This window comes from Hypanus sabinus, chromosome 22, assembly GCF_030144855.1.
Source record: "Hypanus sabinus isolate sHypSab1 chromosome 22, sHypSab1.hap1, whole genome shotgun sequence".
Taxonomy (NCBI): Eukaryota; Metazoa; Chordata; class Chondrichthyes; order Myliobatiformes; family Dasyatidae; genus Hypanus; species Hypanus sabinus.
The window spans coordinates 8,480,557-8,500,537 of record NC_082727.1 but is presented as its reverse complement, the minus strand read 5'-3'; the positions used below and the strand labels follow the sequence as shown (position 1 = coordinate 8,500,537).

Genomic DNA, 19,981 nt, shown 5'->3' with positions numbered 1-19,981 from the left:
CTTCAATAAGCACATGAATGATAGAAACTGTGGGAGGTAAGGTTACCATCAGAGGCCAGAAGGTCTGTATTGTGCTATAATGTTCTATGTATTATATCACTCAAAATTCTTAGAACCTTGAAGCACAAATAGCCGGGTGCAGACATTTTACACAGGTGCGGGATCTCAGTGGCAAAGAAAAGGGTGATCTATTAATTTATTTCTACAAGGCTTTGCTTGAAGGCTTGCAGATGTTCTTATTAGCTTAATGACATTGATCTGGACCTGGACTAGTGAATTAATTGCAGTTAACACACAACTCATGAAGTGGGATATGATCCCACAGGTTTCAGTGTAGATGTTAAGTTGTTTTTACCAGTGGTTATTGTGCAGAAGTTTACGCTTAAAAGATCTGATCAATTTGTAAAACATTTAGGAGCATATTGGGATCCCTTGTTCCAAACTAGGAAAAAAAAGAGGGATATTAGAGGAAGGTTTTTCACTCAGAGAGTGGTTGGTGCGTGGAATGCACTGCCTGAGTCAGTGGTGGAGGCAGATACACTAGTGAAGTTTAAGAGATTACTAGACAGGTATATGGAGGAATTTAAGGTGTGGGGATTATATGGGAGGCAGGGTTTGAGGGTCGGCACAACATTGTGGGCCGAAGGGCCTGTAATGTGCTGTTCTATTCTATGTTCTAAACTCAAATTAAGAGCTAGAGTTTGATGAGGGCTTCCGGCCTTCTTCCTTAATCCTCAGAAGAATATCTATTTGTGTCTGTCTTTAAGGAATTCTGACTTTTGAAATTTTGGCGAATGAATCTGCTAGTCACATCTCAAGAGGACTAACTGGCTTGGAATTGTTTCCTGATGTGTTTATCAATGCTAAGAAAAGGAATTAAATTAATTTTTAAAAATCAACTATAACTGAGTAAAAATTTAGTAACAACCTCTGTTAAATGAACCTAAGTAAATTTCAGCTCCGCTGGCTAGCGTGTCACTTTATTCCACAGCTAAGTGGATAATTTATTTTTTTAAAAATTTCTATTAGTTAACTGAAGTAAGTGTGAGGTGGTTCATTTTGGTAGGTCAAATATGATGGAAGAATATAGTATTAATGGTAAGACTCTTGGCAGTGTGGAGCATCAGAGGGGTCTTGGGGTCTGAGTCCACAGGATGCTCAAAGTTGACTCTGTGATTAAGAAGACATACGGTGCATTGGCCTTCATCAATCGTGGGATTGAGTTTAAGAGCTGAGAAGTAATGTTGCAGCTATATAGGACCCTGGTCAGACCCCACTTGGAGTACTGTGCTCAGTTCTGGTCGCCTCACTACAGGAAGAATGTGAAAACCATAGAAAGGGTGCAGAGGAGATTTACAAGGATGTTGCCTGGATTGAGGAGCATGCCTTATGGGAATAGGTTAAGTGAACTCGGCCTTTTCTCCTTGCAGCAACTGAGGATGAGAGGTGACCTGATAGAGGTGTATAAGATGATGAGAGGCATTGATCATATGGATAGTCAGAGGCTTTTTCCCAGGGCTGAAATAGCTAGCACGAGAGGGCACAGTTTTAAGGTGCTTGGAAGCAGGTACAGAGGAGATGTCTGGGTAAGTTTTTTACACAGAGAGTGTTGAGTTCATGGAATGGGCTGCCGGCGACTGGTGGAGGTGGAAACGATAGGGTTTTTTAAGAGACTCCTAGATGGATATATGGAGCTTAGAAAAATAGAAGGCCTAGGTAAGCCTAGATAGTTCTAATGTAAGGAAATGTTCAGTACAGCTTTGTGGGCCGAAGGGCCTGTATTGTGCTGTAGGTTTTCTGTGTTTCTGTTGTTTAACTGCCCTTGCAGAAGTGGCGACACTTCAAATACACACTCTTGCTTATAAATACCAGAAGACTGGAGCAGAATCAGGTTATTCCACCTATCGAGTCTGCCCTGCTATTCCATCATGGCTGATATATTATCCCTTTCAACCCCAAACTCCTGCTTTCTTCCCATAACCTTTCACGCCCTTACTAATTAAGAAACTTTCAAATTCCGCTTTAAATATACCCAATCTCTTGGCCTCCATGGCTATCTGAGACAATGAATTCCACAGATTCGCCACTCTTTGACTGAAAATAAAATTCCTCCTCATCTCTGTTCTAAAGGGAAGCTCCTGTCTGGGATGTCCTTTAGTTGCAAAGGAACTGTATAAATGCAAATCTTTTTGCTTGAGAGCAAATCATCTTGGACAACTTTATGAATATCTCCTGGAAACCCGAATTTTATCTGTCAAACACAGCTTGTCCCCTGTTTGATACAATCTACTGCATGCTGAGTCACTTGACTGAATACTGATGTGTGTGTTTCACGTGCAAAGTCCCATGTCAGACAGCAGATGCAGTCTCATTCCATATTCCCTCTGAATTATAGGGTTATACGGCATGGAAGCAGGTCCCTCTGCCAGCTTGTCTATTTTGAACAAGTGGCCAAACTGAGCTTGTCCTGTTTGCCTTCCTTTGGCCCATATCCCTCTCAACCTTTCCTGTCCACATACCTGTCCAAATGTCTTTTAAGTGTCATGCTTGTACCTGTCTCTGTCACTTGTTCTGGCAGCTCCATATGCTATCACCCTTTGTATGAAGGTGCTACTTATGTACCTTTTAAATAATTTCCTTCTCACTTTAACTCTATGCCCACTAGTTTTAGACTCGCCTAACTTGGGCAAAAGACTGGAGCTATCCACTTTATCTGCATCCCTCACAACACTGGATAACAATTTTTTTTCTGAAGTGTTGATTCCTCAGAATTTTATTTTGTTTATGATAGGCTGCTTGAGGCTGAACACATATAAATTTAAGACTATTCCTATGAAGTAGGAACTTGCAGAAGCAAGAAACTAACTTTTATTGAATATAATGTATTTAATCACATAATGGTGCTGATGCTTTGCAATCGATCAACTAAGCTAAAATGTTTTGTTGATGATTTTCGTTTGTACTCTGCGTCTGAGGCTTCTCACTTAAGTGTCCAACAATAATCAGTCAGCATTGATGGATCCCAGTTGCCCTGACATCGTTTCTCCATGACCGCAATGTCCTCATGAAACCTTTCACCATGGTCGTCACTGACAGCGCCAAGATTAGAGGGGAGAAGTCCAAATGGAAATTCAGACAGCGAATGTTTAGTGACAAGTTGCACTTCATGGTTTTGTGTGCTTGAAGCATGTTTTCAAGCAGCTGCACGTAGATTGGTGTCTGTAGTTGCCAAGAAAATTTTCACCAACATCCTTGAATGCCTTCCATGTGATTTTCTCAGGTCCCACCAGATGTTCTTCGAATTGCCTGTCATTGACGACCCTGTTTAATTTGTGGACCAACAAAAATGCCTTCCTTCAGCTGGACATTAGTTATTCTAGGAACCATCCATCTCAAATATCAAAACCCTTCATCATGGAAGTTTACCGCCTCTTGTCCTTCCATGTAGCATTCGCCCTGCCTATGCCCAACATGCCTGCACAAGATAGGAAACTTTCCAGCTGACAATATGCGCAACATATTAATTGACTTGAATTATGAATCGAAATAACAAATGTAGGTGATTTTTTAAAAAATTGCTTAATTGGGAAATTACATGAAATTACATGATTTTCATGAACAGCACCCCAAAATTCATAAGATACACTGAAAGTATTCAGGAAGTATATTTTGTTGTCAGTGTAATTTTATAAATGTTTATCAGCCTCCTAGGTTCCAGTGAAAACCATCCTAGCCTAAGCAGTCTCTCCTGGTAACGCAAACTCTCCAGTCCAAAGAACATTTTCTTAAATATTTCTTTTCTCACCCTCTACTGTATTGTTTATTGACGTGTTTCCAAAAGCATTGTAACCAGAACAGTGCACGGTGCTCCATATGTGGCCTTATCACTGGCTTGTAAAACCATAAATAAACTGTTGGCCCTCAATAAGTCTGTTTTGTTTTGCAGAGAACTTAAGTATGGGATACCAGTCACAGACGCCAACGGAAATCGACTTGGGGAGTCAGTCAAGGCAGCACAGCAAGCCATTGTCCAGGTTGTAGTGTCTCGCATTGGTATGGCGATACCTGCCATGGGTAAGTCAGGACCTGGTTATATGCAAGGTTGCTTTCGTTGTATAGCCAATAGTTTATTAACGGCCTTTCAGTCGTTCTATTGTTCCTTTACTTCCATCAGGCAGAAGGTACACAAAATCTTGAGAACACACAGCAGCAGGGTTAGGACAGCTTCTATCTGCTGTTATAAGCATTTTGAAAGGACCTCTGGATCTCTCCGTTTACCTTGTCTATGTGCACCGAGCTTCCTCTGTATCTGTGACGTTATAGACCACGTTCTGCTATTGTTTTCCTTTTATACTACCTCGAGCTACTCGTGTTTGGAATGATCTACCTAGATGGCCTAGAAAATGAATCACAGTATGTATGTCACACACAATGATTAGTTGCAGTCAGTTAGGATAGTGACTTTAAAGTAGTATTTGTCTCAGTCCTTGTGTTGGAGATAGGATTACTCTCAAGCCTTCCTTGCTCAGACTCTGGGTATTCTCTTTACTTTGGCACACAGAATTCTTTTGGAAATGGAATAGATCTAAACAAATTATATACTATACTTCATTTGTCAGTGCTTGTGCTTTATCCTTAAAATAGAGGTGCCGTGCCTTTCTTTTTCTCCATTCTGCCATGAACACTGTTCTTTCACTTTGATTTGGCTAACATTTGCGAATCAGTTGTTTCTGACTTTTGAAGCATGGAATTTTGATAGTGTTATGGCTGTTACAGAGACATGATTGAGAGAAGGACAAGAATGAATGTTTAATGTTCCAGTGTGTTGATTTTTAAAAACGATAGGAAGGGAAATTGACTACCAATCAGGGACAAAATCACAGCTGTACTCAGAGGGTACATAATGGAAGGTTTATCCATTGAGTCAATATGTGTAGAATTGAAAAATAGGAAGGGTACAATCACTCTGATGGGATTGTTCTACAAATCCTACAATAGCCACTGGGACATTGAGGAACAGATACCAGACAGATTAAGGAAAGGTGTAAAAACAATAGGGTAAACATGAGGAAATCTGCAGATGCTGGAAATTCAAACAACACACACAAAATGCTGGTGGAACACAGCAGGCCAGGCAGCATCTATAGGGAGAAGCGCTGTTGACGTTTTGGGCCGAGACCCTTCTTCAGGACTAACCGGAAGGAAAGATAGTAAGAGATTTGAAAGTAGTGGGGGGAGGGGGAAATGCAAAATGATAGAAGAAGACCAGAGGGGGTGGGATGAAGCTAAGAGCTAGAAAGGTGATTGGCGAAAGTGATACAGAGCTGGAGAAGGGAAAGGATCATGGGACGGGAGGCCTCGGGAGAAAGAAAGGGCGGGAGCACCAAGGGAGACGGATAACAGGCAAACAACTAAATATGTCAGGGATGGGTTAAGAAGGGGAGGAGGGGCATTAACGGAAGTTAGAGAAGTCAATGTTCATGCCATCAGGTTGGAGGCTACCCAGCCAGTATATAAGGTGTTGTTCCTTCAACCTGAGTTTGGATTCATTTTGATAGTAGTGGGAGGCCATGGATAGACATATTAGAGTGAGAATGGGATGTGGAATTAAAATGTGTGGCCACTGGGAGATCTCGCTTTCTCAGGCGGACAGAGCATAGGTGTTCAGCGAAACGGTCTCCCAGTCTGCGTCGGGTCTCACCAATATATAAAAGGCCACACCGGGAGCACCGGACGCAGTATACCACACCAGCCTGTCACCTCACCTGAAAGGACTGTCTGGGGCCCTGAATCACCACCATTTTGTGTGTGTTGTTTTAAAACAATAGGGTTGTAGTCGCTGAGGTCTTCAACTTCTCGAGTATAAACTGGGACCTTCTTAAAGAAAGAGCTTTAGCTGGGGCATAATTTGTTAGGTGTATCCAAGTGGGTTTCTTAAATCAATATGTAGATAGTTCAACAAGAGGAGAGGCCGTACTGGACCTGGTGTTGGGTAATGAGCCTGGCCAGGGGACTACCCATTCAGTGGGTGAGCAGTTAGGGAACAGTGCCCACAACTTCTTAAGCTATAGATAAGGATAAATATGGATCTTGCAAGAGAATACTAAATTGGAACAGGGCAAATTGCAGGAGTATTAGTCAGGAATTAGGGACAGTTAATTGGGAACTGTTGTTTTTGTGCAAGTCAATAATTGATATGTGGAGGGTGTTTAAAGACAACTGAACAGCATAAAAGGCAGGTATGTTCCGGTCAGAAGGAAGGACAAGGATGTCAAGGTAAGAGAACCTTGGATGTCAAGGGAGGTGATGAATTCAGTCAAGGAAAAAGGAAATGTATGTAAAGCTTAGGAAGCTAGAATCAAACAGGATTATAAAGAAGCCAGAAGAGAACCCAAAGGGAATTAGGAAAGTTAGGAATGTTCTTCGGAAGTATTGTGTACAGTTCTGGTCACCGAATTATAGGAAAGATGTCAACAACATAGAGAGAGTACAGAGAAGATTTACTAGAATGTTACCTGGGTTTCAGCACCTAAGTTACAGGGAAAGATTGAACAAGTTAGGTCTTTATTCTTTGGAGTGCAGAAGGTTGAGGGGGGACTTGATAGAGATATTTAAAATTATGAGGGGGATAGATAGAGTTGACATGGATAGGCTTTTTCCATTGAGAGTAGGGGAGATTCAAGCAAGAGGACATAACTTGAGAGTTAGGGGGCAAAAGTTTAAGGGTAACACGAGGGGGAGTTTCTTTACTCAGAGAGTGGTAGCTGTGTGGTATGAGCTTCCAGTAGAAGTGATAGAGGCAGGTTCGGTATTGTCATTTAAAGTAAAATTGGATAGGTATATGGACAGGAAAGGAATGGAGTTATGGGCTGAGTGCAGGTAGGTGGGACTAGGTGAGAGTAAGTGTTTGGCATGGACTAGAAGGGCCGAGATGGCCTGTTTCCGTGCTGTAATTGTTATATGGTTATAAGTAAGATTGAAGAGAATCCCAAAGCATTCAAGAGCATGAGATAACTTGGGAGAAGGTAAGGCCATTCAAGGGTGAAGGGGGAAATGTCTGCTTGGATGTGGTTGAGGTCCTTAATGAGTACAGTATTTACCAAGAGGAAAGATGTGGTGGAAAAGGAGATTAGTGGCAAAGGTTTTAATATCCTGGAGCATTTTATGATAAAGGAGGAGGTAGTGTTGGGTCTTTTAAAGAACATTGAGGTGGTTACTCCAGGTTATTGAGAGGGGCAAAAGATGAGATTGCCTGGGCCTTGACCAATATCTTTGTGCTCTTTCTAGTCATAGTTGAGTAGCTAATGTTGTTCTATTATTTAAGAAGGGAACCAGGAATAATTCTGGAAATTATTGACCACTGAGTCTCACATAAGTGGTAGGGAAGTTACTGGAGAGAATTCTGAGGGATAGAGTAACTACACTCTTTCTACTTCTGGTGTTCCCATAACCAATGGCCTCTTTATTTATTGCTAGTTATTTATATTTTTTTGCACGGTGTGTCCATTGATCCAGCTTACAGTTACTGTTCTATAGATTTGCTAAGTGTGCCTATAGAAAAAGAATCTCAGGGTCGCGTGTATGTACTCTGATTATAAATTTTACTTTAATTTTGAACTTTGAACTCCAAAGATTGGTGGTGTGGATAGCAGAGAAAATTGGCAAAGAATACAGTGAGATATAGATCAGCTGTAGATAAATGGCAAATGGACATAACCTAACCAAATATGAAGTGGGGAGGGCAAGATCCTTAATCGTGTTGATGAGCAGAGGGATCTTGGGGGCCAAGTTCAATAAGGTATATGGCAATCTTCTCTATATTAGTCAAGGTATGAGTTCGAAAGTTAGGAAATTATGTTGCAGCTTTATAGAGCTCTAGTTAATTCTCTATAATGCTTCTGGAGAATTGCATTATAAGAAGGATGTCAAAGCTTTGGAGAGGGTGCAGAAGAGATTTACTCAGGTGCTTCCTGGAATAGAGGGCATATTCTATTAGGAGAGATTGGATAAACGTAGCTTCTGCCACCAGAGGAAACAGCCTGAGGGGGAGATCCGAGAGATTTTAGACTGAGTGCCAATGACAGAGTAGACAGACAGCATTTTATTTCAGACATTCCAAAGCCATGCACTTGAGGTTAGTGGGTGTAAGTTCAAAGGAGATGCCAGGTCCTGGTTTTTTATGCAGAGAGTGCCTGAAATTCACTTCCTGGAGTGGGGTTAGAGGCACATTAGAGACTTATAAGAGGTGTTCAGATAGCCACATGAATGTGAAGGGAATAGAAGGATATGGACATTGTGTAGGCAGAGGGGATTGTTTTAGTCAGCAATTTGATTGGTTTGGCACAATATTGTGGGCTGAAGGGCCTGCCCTGTACTGTACTGTTCTATGTTCTACTGCTCTATTTTATGAAAAGATCATAAAGATTTTAAACGTGTTTTGCTGCATTTTACTGATACTAAACTGGGACCGTACGGTCGCGTACTGGTTAGCACAATGCTTTACGGTACCAGCAATCCAGGTCCAATTCCTGCCTGTGTCTGTAAGGAGTTTGTACATTCTCCCCATGACCACAGGGGTTTCCTCTGGCTGCTCTTGTGTCCTTCCCCAGTTAGTAGGTTGTTTGGTCACTGTAAGTTGTCCTGTGATGAGGCTGGGATTAAATTGGGAGAATGCTGGGTGACACTACTCAAAGGGCCAGAGAAGTCTGTTCCACGCTGTGTCTCAATAAATAAAAATAAAGAATTGGAACGAGTGGGCAAGTAATACCTCTTCTTTTATGTGATACCTGAGTAACTTTGGGGACAAGAGGATGTACTGCCGCCTGGAGGTCTCAAAGGGTGATGGGTTGAAAGTCCCATTAATGGACCAACATTACGTTATAAGATTCCCAGTTCCTACTACCAATGGGTGACCCGCTGCAGTGTTGTGATCATTTTGCCTTTTGTCTTGGGATTCTGATATTATGCTTTGACTTAAAGAAAATGAAAATGGCTGCGCTGAAGTTCCTGCTTCCAAATCAGCTTCAGTTTATTTGGGTTAACGACGTTGGTTCTAAATATTAACTGTCCCAGAAGCTATAGCTTATTAATAATTACATTGACATTTGTTTAAGATGAACTTAAATTGTTTCCAGAATCATCAATAGTTAATCTTTTTATTTCTCATCTCCAGCAATTCCCCCCATTATCATGAACGCTTTGGAAAAGAAGGCATTTTTAAAGGTAATTTAGTTTTTATGTACGCAGATGTAAGTGCTGAATGGAATATTGTTTTGAAGAAAGGGCTGATTTATGAACTACACTATGACTGCAAGGATACACCTAAGCTCCTGACATAAGCTGTGAAAGAAGTTGGCAGTCCACATGGTTCTTAGAGACTTTCGTTAGGTTTAATTCCAGCTGTTTCACTCACTTACAGTTGAAGTTCTGGCAATCTAACAAGTTGCAATAGTATCTCAAAACATTGTTCCTTTCCCATGGATTAGACTAGAATGCAATTGCAACTAATATAAAGGTCAGTTTTTGAGGAGCTGGTCCTGCCTTTCACTGATTCTATTATAGGTATTATTCCACTATGGATTTATTGAGTATGCCTGCAAGAAAATGAATCTCAGTATTGTTTATGGTGATATATGTGTAATTTGATAATAGATTTACTTTGAGCTTTGGTTTCAAGGTGAGAAGGTTTTGTGGTGTACTTACAGAATGTTTTGCCCTGGGACCATCTGCTCTCAATATATGCAGTAGACACTTCACCTGCAGTATTCCTTAGAGATTTATTTATCTTCTTGCAACCCTGCAGCATCACAAAGATTGTAGATTGTAGATCCCTACCAAGAAGACATCGATGTTTGGCAGAAAGTGGTCACGCCATGCCCTCCTGAAGTCAACAACCATCTCTTTTGTTTTGCTTGCATTCAGAGACAGGTTGTTGGCTCTGCACCAGTCCGTTAGCCACTGCACCTCCTCTCTGTAAGCTGACTCGTCGTTCTTGCTGATGAGACCCACCACGGTCGTGTCATCGGCGAACTTGATGATGTGGTTCGAGCTGTGTGTTGCAGCACAGTTGTGGGTCAGCGGAGTGAACAGCAGTGGACTGAGCACACAGCCCTGGGGGGTCCCTGTGCTCAGTGTGATGGTGTTGGAGATGCTGCTCCCGATCCGGACTGACTGAGGTCTCCCAGTCAGGAAGTCTAGGATCCAGTTGCAGAGGTGGGTATTCAGGCCCAGTAGGCTCAGCTTTCCAGTCTGTTTCTGAGGGATGATTGTGTTGAATGTTGAACTAAAGTCTATGAACAGTATTCTAATGTATGTATTTTTTTTGTCCAGGTGGGTTAGGGCCAGGTGGAGGGTGATGGCAATGGCGTCATCTGTTGAGCAGTTGGGACGGGACGCAAACTGCAGGGGGTCCAGTGAAGGGGGCAGCAGGGTCTTGATATGCCTCATGACGAGCCTCTTGAAACACTTCATGATGATGGATGTGAGTGCAACGGGATGGTAGTCATTGAGGCAGGACACTGAAGACTTTTTCAGTACGGGGACGATGGTGGCGGCCTTGAAGCACGTTGGAATGGTGGTGCTGCTCAGGCAGATGTTGAAGATGTCAGTGAGAACATCTGCACATCCTATGAGCACTCTACCAGGGATGTTGTCTGGTCCAGCAGCCTTCCGTGGGTTGACCCTGCACAGGGTTCTTCTCACGTCGGCCATGGTGAGACACAGCATCTGGTCATTCGTAGGAGGGATGGACTTCTCGCCACTACATCATTTTCTGCCTCAAAACAGGTGTAGAAACCATTTGGCGCATCTGGGAGGGAGGTATCACCCGCACAGTCAGGTGATGATGTCCTGGATGCCCTACCACATGCGTCACGTGTCGCCACTGTCCTGGAAGTGGCTGGGGATTTGCTGGGCGTGTGCACGCTTGGCCCCTCTGATGGCCCGGGACAGTTTGAGTGCTGTCCCCCAATTTCTTTCAAAGCAGCAAAACAGACTGAAGATTATTGAAGGTGGGGATCTGAGACTCCTTCTGACTGACAGTCAGCCTGATGTTGAGAAGCTGATATCAATGTACCAAGCCCATCCGTCTCATGGAAAGGTGAAAAAGTAATGAATTTGTGAACAGTTTTAATGTAGTGGCCAGAAAAGTAGGGGAGCACTGTGGGGTGTGGTCTGAGAGCCAACCGGGCAGTAACATAAAAAAGTTTGGGAACCACTGTTCTAAATAAATAAGACCAAATATGTGAATAGATCTCCTCTGCATCCTCTCCAAAGCATTCAGATCCTTCCTACAATGAATCTGTAACAAAACTATAAGCTATAAACTCTAAATGAGTGAAACAGCATTCGTGGAGGAAATTGGACAATGTTTCAGGCTGAGATCCTTCATCTGGACTGACAGAGAATGGAGATAAGCATTGAGGGGCATTGATCCCTTTTCCTTGAAGAGAAACACTCAGGTCATTCATACGAGTGAAAATGTCAGCTAAGTAAGCCAGAATTTGGGTGAATTCCTGTGATTACATTGCCCCAACCAGATCACATTCACGCTCCTCCAGAAAAACTTTGATTTTTTTTCCCACAGTTTAAAGAAGCGGGTTAAAGCTTGTCATCGTGACAACCAACGGACTTCTGTGTGGAAAAGCAAAACTGAATGCTTTCCCAGAGCCTCACAAAATGATCTGAAGATGCGATTGTTCAAAGCATGCCCCTGATCCAGTTGATGATCTTCACACAAGTATCAAAGACTTCCTTCAAATTTGGAGGCAATGTTTTTGATGCCAAAGCTTGCTGATGAAGAAAACAATGGGTAACTTGCAAGTCTGGAATCTCCTTTTTCATCAATACAGAAATGCCAGATTTCTTTCCAAGCATTGCAGGTGCCCCATCGGTGCACACAGAACCAATGACTTTGATATCTAAATCATGTTTGGCAAAGAAGTCTTTCACCAGCTGCATCACATCCTTTGCAGTTGTGTTTGTTTTCAGATCTTTACAAAACAGGAAATCTTCCTTCACAGCACCATCATTGACATACCTCACTAATGTGATGAGTTGACTACAACTGGAGATATCAGTTGACTCATCCAACTGAATAGAGATCTTAAGAGGACTAGCTCTGACATCTGAGATGACTTGTTCCAAAATATCTTCACTCAAGTCACTGATTCGGTTATGAATGACATTATTTGATAGGGGCACCTGTTCAAATTTTTTTCTCGCTTCTTTGCCCAGGATAATTGTTGCCATTTCCAGTGTACATGGCTTGGTGAGATCTTCCACAATTATCCTGGATTTATTCTTGGATTTGGCCACTTGATATGCCACTTGGTATGAAGCAAGAAGTAGTGGTTTTTCAACAGAAATGAAACCTAATTTTGGAAGAGTTCCTTGTGAATCACAATGAACTCTTGATTTTCAATGACCCAACATCGTGTCCTTCAACATCGGCTCTGCCATGCTTGTTCTTGAAGTGCTCTTGAAGCTCGGATGGCTTCAGATTTGAGTTGGGAAACACAACTCTACAAAGAATGCACTGGGGTTTTTCAAGCCATCATTTCCTGTTGTGCAAGTGAAACCAAAGCACACATAGTTATCATTCCATTTCCTTCTTTTTGACATGATGAAGGGTTAAGGGTAAAGAGAAAAATATGAGCTAATATGACAAACTATCTAAGTCAGGGATGACAAGCTTTTCTCAACCAGACACGCCTATAGCAAAGTATCGTGAGAAATACGCTTTCAAATATTATATTATATTATCTGTGATTACGCCAAGATAAGTTGTCAGATGGAAATGCTATGGGGACGTGACGTGACTTATAGGCTACTCTGTACTGAATATACACACCTATTTCCAATGATTACGAGAGATATGAACTCCCATCACACGATTCAAAGTCCTTGGTGCTACCCATGATACCTCCTCAACTAACACAATTCAAAATTATCAACAAAATCAAAAAAACCTTTGAAATTCAAAAACTTCTGTAATGCATTGAGACAAATACGAATGAATGACTTCAGCTGCTTTTTATCAAAATGTGGCTTTTTAAAATTTTGTAATTGAATAATTTACTTATTGTCTGCAGGTTTGGTTTTAGCACAGAGTTGTTACTTGATGGTTGATTCAGGTTGTATAAAGATTTTGGCATTATGAGATGATTTTTAACTGTGAGATGTAACCTTCTAGCTAACATTGATGAGACTCCTCAACTCTGAGGTGTAACTCTCAGGTAACACTGATGAGAATCCTCAGCGCTGACTTGGGCAGTGAGAGACTGGCGTGAGTTTACGTCTCTCTTGACTCGGGCAGCGGGAGACTGGAGTGAGTTTACATCTCTCTTGACTCGGGCAGCGGGAGACTGGAGTGAGTTTACGTCTCTCTTGACTCGGGAAGCGGGAGACTGGAGTGAGTTTACGTCTCTCTTGACTCGGGCAGCGGGAGACTGGAGTGAGTTTACGTCTCTCGACTCGGGCAGCGGGAGACTGGAGTGAGTTTACGTCTCTCTTGACTCGGGCAGCGGGAGACTGGAGTGAGTTTACGTCTCTCGACTCGGGCAGCGGGAGACTGGAGTGAGTTTACGTCTCTTGACTCGGGCAGCGGGAGACTGGAGTGAGTTTACGTCTCTCTTGACTCGGGAAGCGGGAGACTGGAGTGAGTTTACGTCTCTCTTGACTCGGGCAGCGGGAGACTGGAGTGAGTTTACGTCTCTCGACTCGGGCAGCGGGAGACTGGAGTGAGTTTACGTCTCTCGACTCGGGCAGCGGGAGACTGGAGTGAGTTTACGTCTCTCGACTCGGGCAGCGGGAGACTGGAGTGAGTTTACATCTCTCTCGACTTGGGCAGTGAGAGACTGGAGTGTGCTTGGGACAAACGTTACTACCACTTCTCAAGGCGCACTGGCAGCTGGCTGAGTGATGACTCGTGACTCGTCACTCAAGGACACAAGCCACTCTTTGTCGCACCCCCTGAAATTCCATCTCGCACCCCAGGTTGGGAACCCCTGCTCTAACTTCTTATTCTGGTTTCTGCCCTCTTTTTTTCCCAGTCCTGATGAAGGCTGTTAGCCTGAAATATTGACCGTTTATTCACCTTTATAGATTCTGTCTGTGGAAGAAATTTTGTAACTAGATAGATACTAAGGGGTTAAAGAGTTTTTTTTCCCACAGCACCCTTAAAATGCTTCTGCAGGACTGCTGTAAAGGGCTAGCTAGCTTGAGAGGGAGTAATCAAAGCATAATCACATGATGTTCTGTTTTTTTTAATAGCTGGACTGTGTTATTGTCCTGGCTTCATGGTTGTAGGCAGAAATAGCTTTGAATAGATAAAGGAAACAGTAACCTGATTTTTAAGACATGATTATTGAACAGAGGAATTATCTGCTTTCACAAATGAACTTGGAAGCTTTTGATAACATACACTATGTCTGTATAATGAGAAAAGCCTGTGTACTCGGGAAGAGTCTCAGGAACTCTGCTTGAAGAGGTTGAGCTCTCCATGATACGTATCGTTATAATAAAGACTTTCAAAAGCGATCTCCCTTCATGTCCGAGTAATACCTTTTCCGCAACAATCTCCTTGTTGATCTTTTTCAGATCAACACTGTCTGACTTGCTGAGTTCCTCGAGCACAGGGGTTCCCAACCATTTTTATGCCAATACAATTAAGCAAGGGGTCTATGGAACCCAAGTTATGCACGTTGCTCAAGATTTCCAGCATCTGTAGAATCTCTTGCATTTAAATAACTATAACAACACTTAGATCAATGGAGCATTCTTTCCACTGTGCATATTGTGCATATTCATTTTATAAATACTATAATAGGGAACATTCATATTAACTTTTTTTTTGTTCTAGCGTTTCCCAGTCTTCAATGCCCCGATTCAGGTTGGGCTAGTGGGTCTTTGGTGAGTAACATTTCTGTTTAATATTTCCAAGTATAAACTTGATTATTCCTCTTATAACATACCCCACTAATTTCATAAACATCCCCACTTTATTGCTTTATCTGATGCTCAAATCCTAATATCCAAAGTAGCACGTATTGCATCTATTGTTGGATACAGTTATTTATTGAGTTGTTACTCTGCAGTGTTTGCCATACAGTTAATCATGGATAAGCCCATATGCTTTACCCCAGAACTTCAATTTTGTTATTATAGTTCATTTTCAATCTGGCAAAGTCACGCTCTCCGAGTAGTAACTAGAAGTCTGCAATGCTGAAAGGATACTCCCAGGATTATAAGAGAAAATGGTAGCGTGCTTGGAGCACCGTTCAGTAATGTTAATAGAGTTGCTTGGGAAAGCAGACAGTATTCATTATATATTTATTTAACAGTGTGACCGTTAGCAGCAGATTAAACAGTCAAGGGATTTGTATGGATAACATATTAACATGCAAGAAGAGATGTTAATGACCCATCATATACTCAGGAAGCTGATAAATTACATGGAAATGGATCGCTGCATTAAACCAGTGATTATCGCAAAAGGAAATTAAATGAATGTGGCAGTGCACAGTTTTTGAGTGTACACAAGGGACAGGGAAAAATCTCAGTCACAGCAAGTGAGGGATGTTTACCGTGCATCGAGGCCATTCAATGATCACGTCTGTCCAGGATCTTCGAAACAATTGTCCGTTTAGTTCCACTTGCTTGTCCTTTACCCTGTTCAAACCATTGCTTTTCCCAAGTCCCCTTTGTTCTGTTTCCACTACTCACTGATCTAGTGCTGGCCTCGGTCTCCACTTCCAAGGCTCTTTACTCTATAGTTAGAGTAAGTGGTTTGTTGCCTTTTATACTATTTAATGGTTATTAGGTAGAATCACAGAACACTAAAGCTCAGAAAATGGCTCTTTGGCCCAACTAGTCCATGCCAAACCTTTATTCTACCTAGTCCAAACGACCTGCACCTAGACCATACCCTTCCTGTCCAAGTACCCAACAAACATACATCGTCAGTCATCGAAATGTTTGGGTGCATTTAGAGGTACCTTACTAAATTAGTATGTTAATCAGCCAAAAGAGCTTTAGAGTGTTTTCATTTATTTAACAATTAACAGTAGTGTTTAGGCAACATTTGCAAACAGAAGCTCAGGAATGAGGTAATAGTCTTAAAAAAAATAATGTTTTTAGATCTTGTGCTGGTTTCTCCTGGCAGGATTCTGTGAAAGCTTGTTAATGCATCAAATTAGCTGGTAGAAATAATCCTGAATCAAAGCACCAAGAATTGTCAGTATTATCCACTTCAGTTCTGTGTACATAGCATAGATTTGTATTTTTTACATGGCCAGAAGGGACAAAAATTCTTGGTTGTAGCTGTAGTGACTGCATTAAGCCAGTAGCAATAATAATCAGAATTAATAGCATCCTGTGATAATGATATTAACTGTTCACTTAATAATCTGTGTAAGGTGCAGGCACAAGGAGATTGAATTATTGGGTTAGTGAGGTAATACTGATCATAGTCTATGCTTAAATATTATACATTTGTTTTTGCTTGTGCACTCTTCAAGGATTCATGAATGTTTACTTTACTTTTATTGTCACCAAACAATTGATACTACAGCATAAAATCATCACAGCGATATCTGCGCTTCGTGCTCCCTGAAGTACAAATCGAAATAAATATAATAAAAATTTAAATTATAAATCATTTAAAAAGGGTTCTAGAAGTAAGCCTAGCAATTATAGACCTGTCAGTTTGACATCAGTGGTGGGTAAATTAATGGAAAGTATTCTTAGAGATAGTATTAATAATTATCTGGATAGACAGGATCTGATTAGGAGTAGCCAGCATGGATTTGTGCGTGGAAGGTCATGTTTGACAAACCTTATTGAATTTTTTGAAGAAGTTACGAGGAATGTTGACAAGGATAAGGCAGTGGATGTTGTCTATATGGACTTCAGCAAAGCCTTTGACAAAGTTCCACATGGAAGGTTAGTTAAGAAGGTACAGTCATTAAAGGTACAGGTATTAATGCTGGAGTAATAAAATGGATTCAACAGTGCCTAGATGGGAGATGCCAGAGAGTAGTGGTGGATAATTGTTTATCGGGATGGAGGCCGGTGACTAGTGGGGTGCCTCAGGGATCTGTTTTGGGCCCAATGTTGTTTGTAATATACATAAATGATCTGGATGATGGGGTGGTAAATTAGATTAGTAAGTATGCCGATGATACTAAGGTAGGAGGTGTTGTAGATAATGAGGTGGGTTTTCAAAGCTTGCAGGGAGATTTATGCCGGTTAGAAGAATGGGCTGAACGTTGGCAGATGGAGTTTAATGCTGAGAAGCGTGAGGTTCGACATTTTGGCAGGAATAATCCAAATAGAACATACAGGGTAAATGGTGGGGCATTGAGGAATGCAGAGGAACAGAGAGATCTAGGAATAACAGTGCATAGTTCCCTGAAGGTGGAGTCTCATGTAGATAGGGTGGTGAAGAAGGCTTTTGGAACGCTGGCCTTTATAAATCAAAGCATTGAATACAGAAGTTGGAATGTAATGTTAAAATTGTACAAGGCATTGGTATGGCCAAATTTAGAATATTGCGTGCAGCTCTGGTCACCAAATTATAGGAAAGATATCAATAAATTAGAGAGAGTGCAGAGACGATTTACTAGGATGTTACCTGGGTTTCAGCACTTAAGTTACAGAGAAAGGTTGAACAAGTTAGGTCTCTATTCATTGGAGTGTAGAAGGTTGAAGGGGGATTTGATCGAGGTATTTAAAATTTTGAGAGGGATAGATAGAGTTAACGTGAATAGGCTGTTTCCATTGAGAGTAGGGGAGATTCAAACGAGAGGACATGATTTGAGAGTTAGGAGGCAAAAGTGTAAGGGAAACACGAGGGGGTATTTCTTTACTCAGAGAGTGATAGCTGTGTGGAATGAGCTTCCTGTAGAAGTAGTAGAGGCCAGTTCAGTTGTGTCATTTAAGGTAAAATTGGATAGGTATATGGACAGGAAAGGAGTGGAGGGTTATGGGCTGAATGCAGGTAGGTGGGACTAGGTGAGATTAAGAGTTTGGCACGGATTAGGAGGGCCGAGATGGCCTTTTTCCGTGCTGTGATTGTTATATGGTTATATAAATCATAATTAGAAAATAGAGAAGGGGAAAGTAAGGTAGTGCAAGTCAGGTCCGGATATTTGGAAGGTACGGCTTAATGTCATTTCCAGAGTGTAAAGGAGAACAAAATAATAGTACTATGGATCTGAAGCAGTGTAAAAAAAAACACAATAGATAACAAATACAATAATAATAAAACACAATAAATATAAGTACAGAAGACAGCTTACATAAATACATTGATTGCACATCTATAAGATGACAGTAGGCACAAGAGTATCTGTATATAAGGTGACTGACAAGAAACAAAGTAGTGGTGGTTGGGGGTTGGGGGATTAGTGGGTGGATGGAGGTGTTGATCAGCCTTACTGCTTGGTGAAGACAACTGTTTTTGAGTCTAGTGGTCCTGGTGTGGATGCTACATAGCCGCCTCCCATCATGTCCTTTCCCAGCACCTTTCTGTATATATATGCTCTTGATGGTGGGTCCGCTGAATTCTTGTCTTGTGTTCTGAAATTTTTGATCAATCTCAGTACAGGCATCCCATAGGAGGTCATGTAAATAACACAGTAAATTTAGTTCTCCATTGTTTTAGTCATATTGCTATAACCTACCATTTCTCAGTAGACTATCAATCACTTAATAGTTAACAAAAATGAAAAGAATCAAGCTGCAGGTGATGAAAATCTGAAGTAGAACCAGAAAATGTTGGAAATCTTCAGGAAGTCGGGCAATATGTGTGGAGGGAAAAAGCGAGCTGACGTCCAGGTCCCCTATTTGCCCCCAATCCAGGTGAAAAATGTCAATGCAAAACATTTACTGTCCATTTCACTCCACAGGTGATGCCTGATTTGCCAGCATCTGCCGTCTTTTGTATCTTCTCAGTATTTTCACCGTTGTTTTCGAACGTACTGTAGATTCAGAACAACATTACTGACCAGTGTTCTTTCTCCCACCCTTTAGCTTGGTCTTCGCCACTCCTCTATGCTGTGCACTTTTTCCACAAAAAAGGTATGTAACCTTTTCATTGTTCCCCGTCACATTTCCTTTTGTGAGTAGTCATTAACTATAATCTAAATAAAAACCCTATTTGCTGTGTTGTCATAGGTGTTGATTCTTTTTTGTGCTTGTTTCACATTACTTTTGTCCCGCGTCACTGGTCACCTCGACGTTGCCTGACACAACAGGCGTTTCTTTGTCTTCGTCAACCCCACTGGACAGCGCAGTGTCTCCCTGGGAAACGGTCATAAGGACAAGCCCCTAAGGCAAACATTTTTCAGAGCGTATGCCCAAACTAGTGATGATCTTCCAAACAAAAATTTCTCACATGGCATATTTAAGCAGCAATTATTATTGGTTAATGAATTAGTAACAATAATTATGCACTTTCTAAGGAAAAAGGTTAGGTTCTATTGCTTATTGCTGTATTTTCATTAATTACTGTTAATAAAAGTATGAGACATTGAAATAAAGGAAACATTTTAGAAAACTTGTTAAAATTAACATTAATCCTTTATAAAGACAATTGATAAATAATATTTCTAAATAGTATTATTGTAATTGAACTGATAGATTCACTAGTTCTGTGAGTATTTCAACACTTACAATCCAATGTCACATACTCTAACTGGAGCCGAGCCTGTGTGAGACGTTTCCTGTGCAAATATCTCACTGCTCTTGGGTTGTAAAAAATATTCACTGCTTCACTTGGCAGTAAAGATGATCATTCTGTACCTTTTAATAAGGATGGGGTTTAAAGAATCGAGTGGAGGCGCTGCATGCCAACGAAGTTTTTGTAATGCTTTCTTGGGCATGAGTGCCATAGATTCACCACCCCCTCCCTAAGCATTTTAAAATCCACTAATTATATTTTCTTGCCATTAGAGGACAAAGTATCCCCACCCTTTATACA

At 41.4% G+C, this 19,981-nt stretch overlaps 1 protein-coding gene across 4 annotated transcripts in view; it reads left to right on the top strand.

The window, feature by feature from the left end:
• sfxn3 (sideroflexin 3) overlaps positions 1–19,981 on the top strand; it is an 83,113-nt gene that overhangs the window by 47,757 nt on the left and 15,375 nt on the right. For all 4 annotated transcript variants that reach the window (XM_059947015.1, XM_059947013.1, XM_059947012.1 and 1 more), the window contains exons 7-10: positions 3,947–4,074; positions 9,173–9,222; positions 14,861–14,910; positions 19,033–19,080. In XM_059947015.1, coding sequence (XP_059802998.1) covers positions 3,947–4,074; positions 9,173–9,222; positions 14,861–14,910; positions 19,033–19,080 — 276 coding nt within the window. The remainder of the gene's footprint in view (positions 1–3,946; positions 4,075–9,172; positions 9,223–14,860; positions 14,911–19,032; positions 19,081–19,981) is intronic.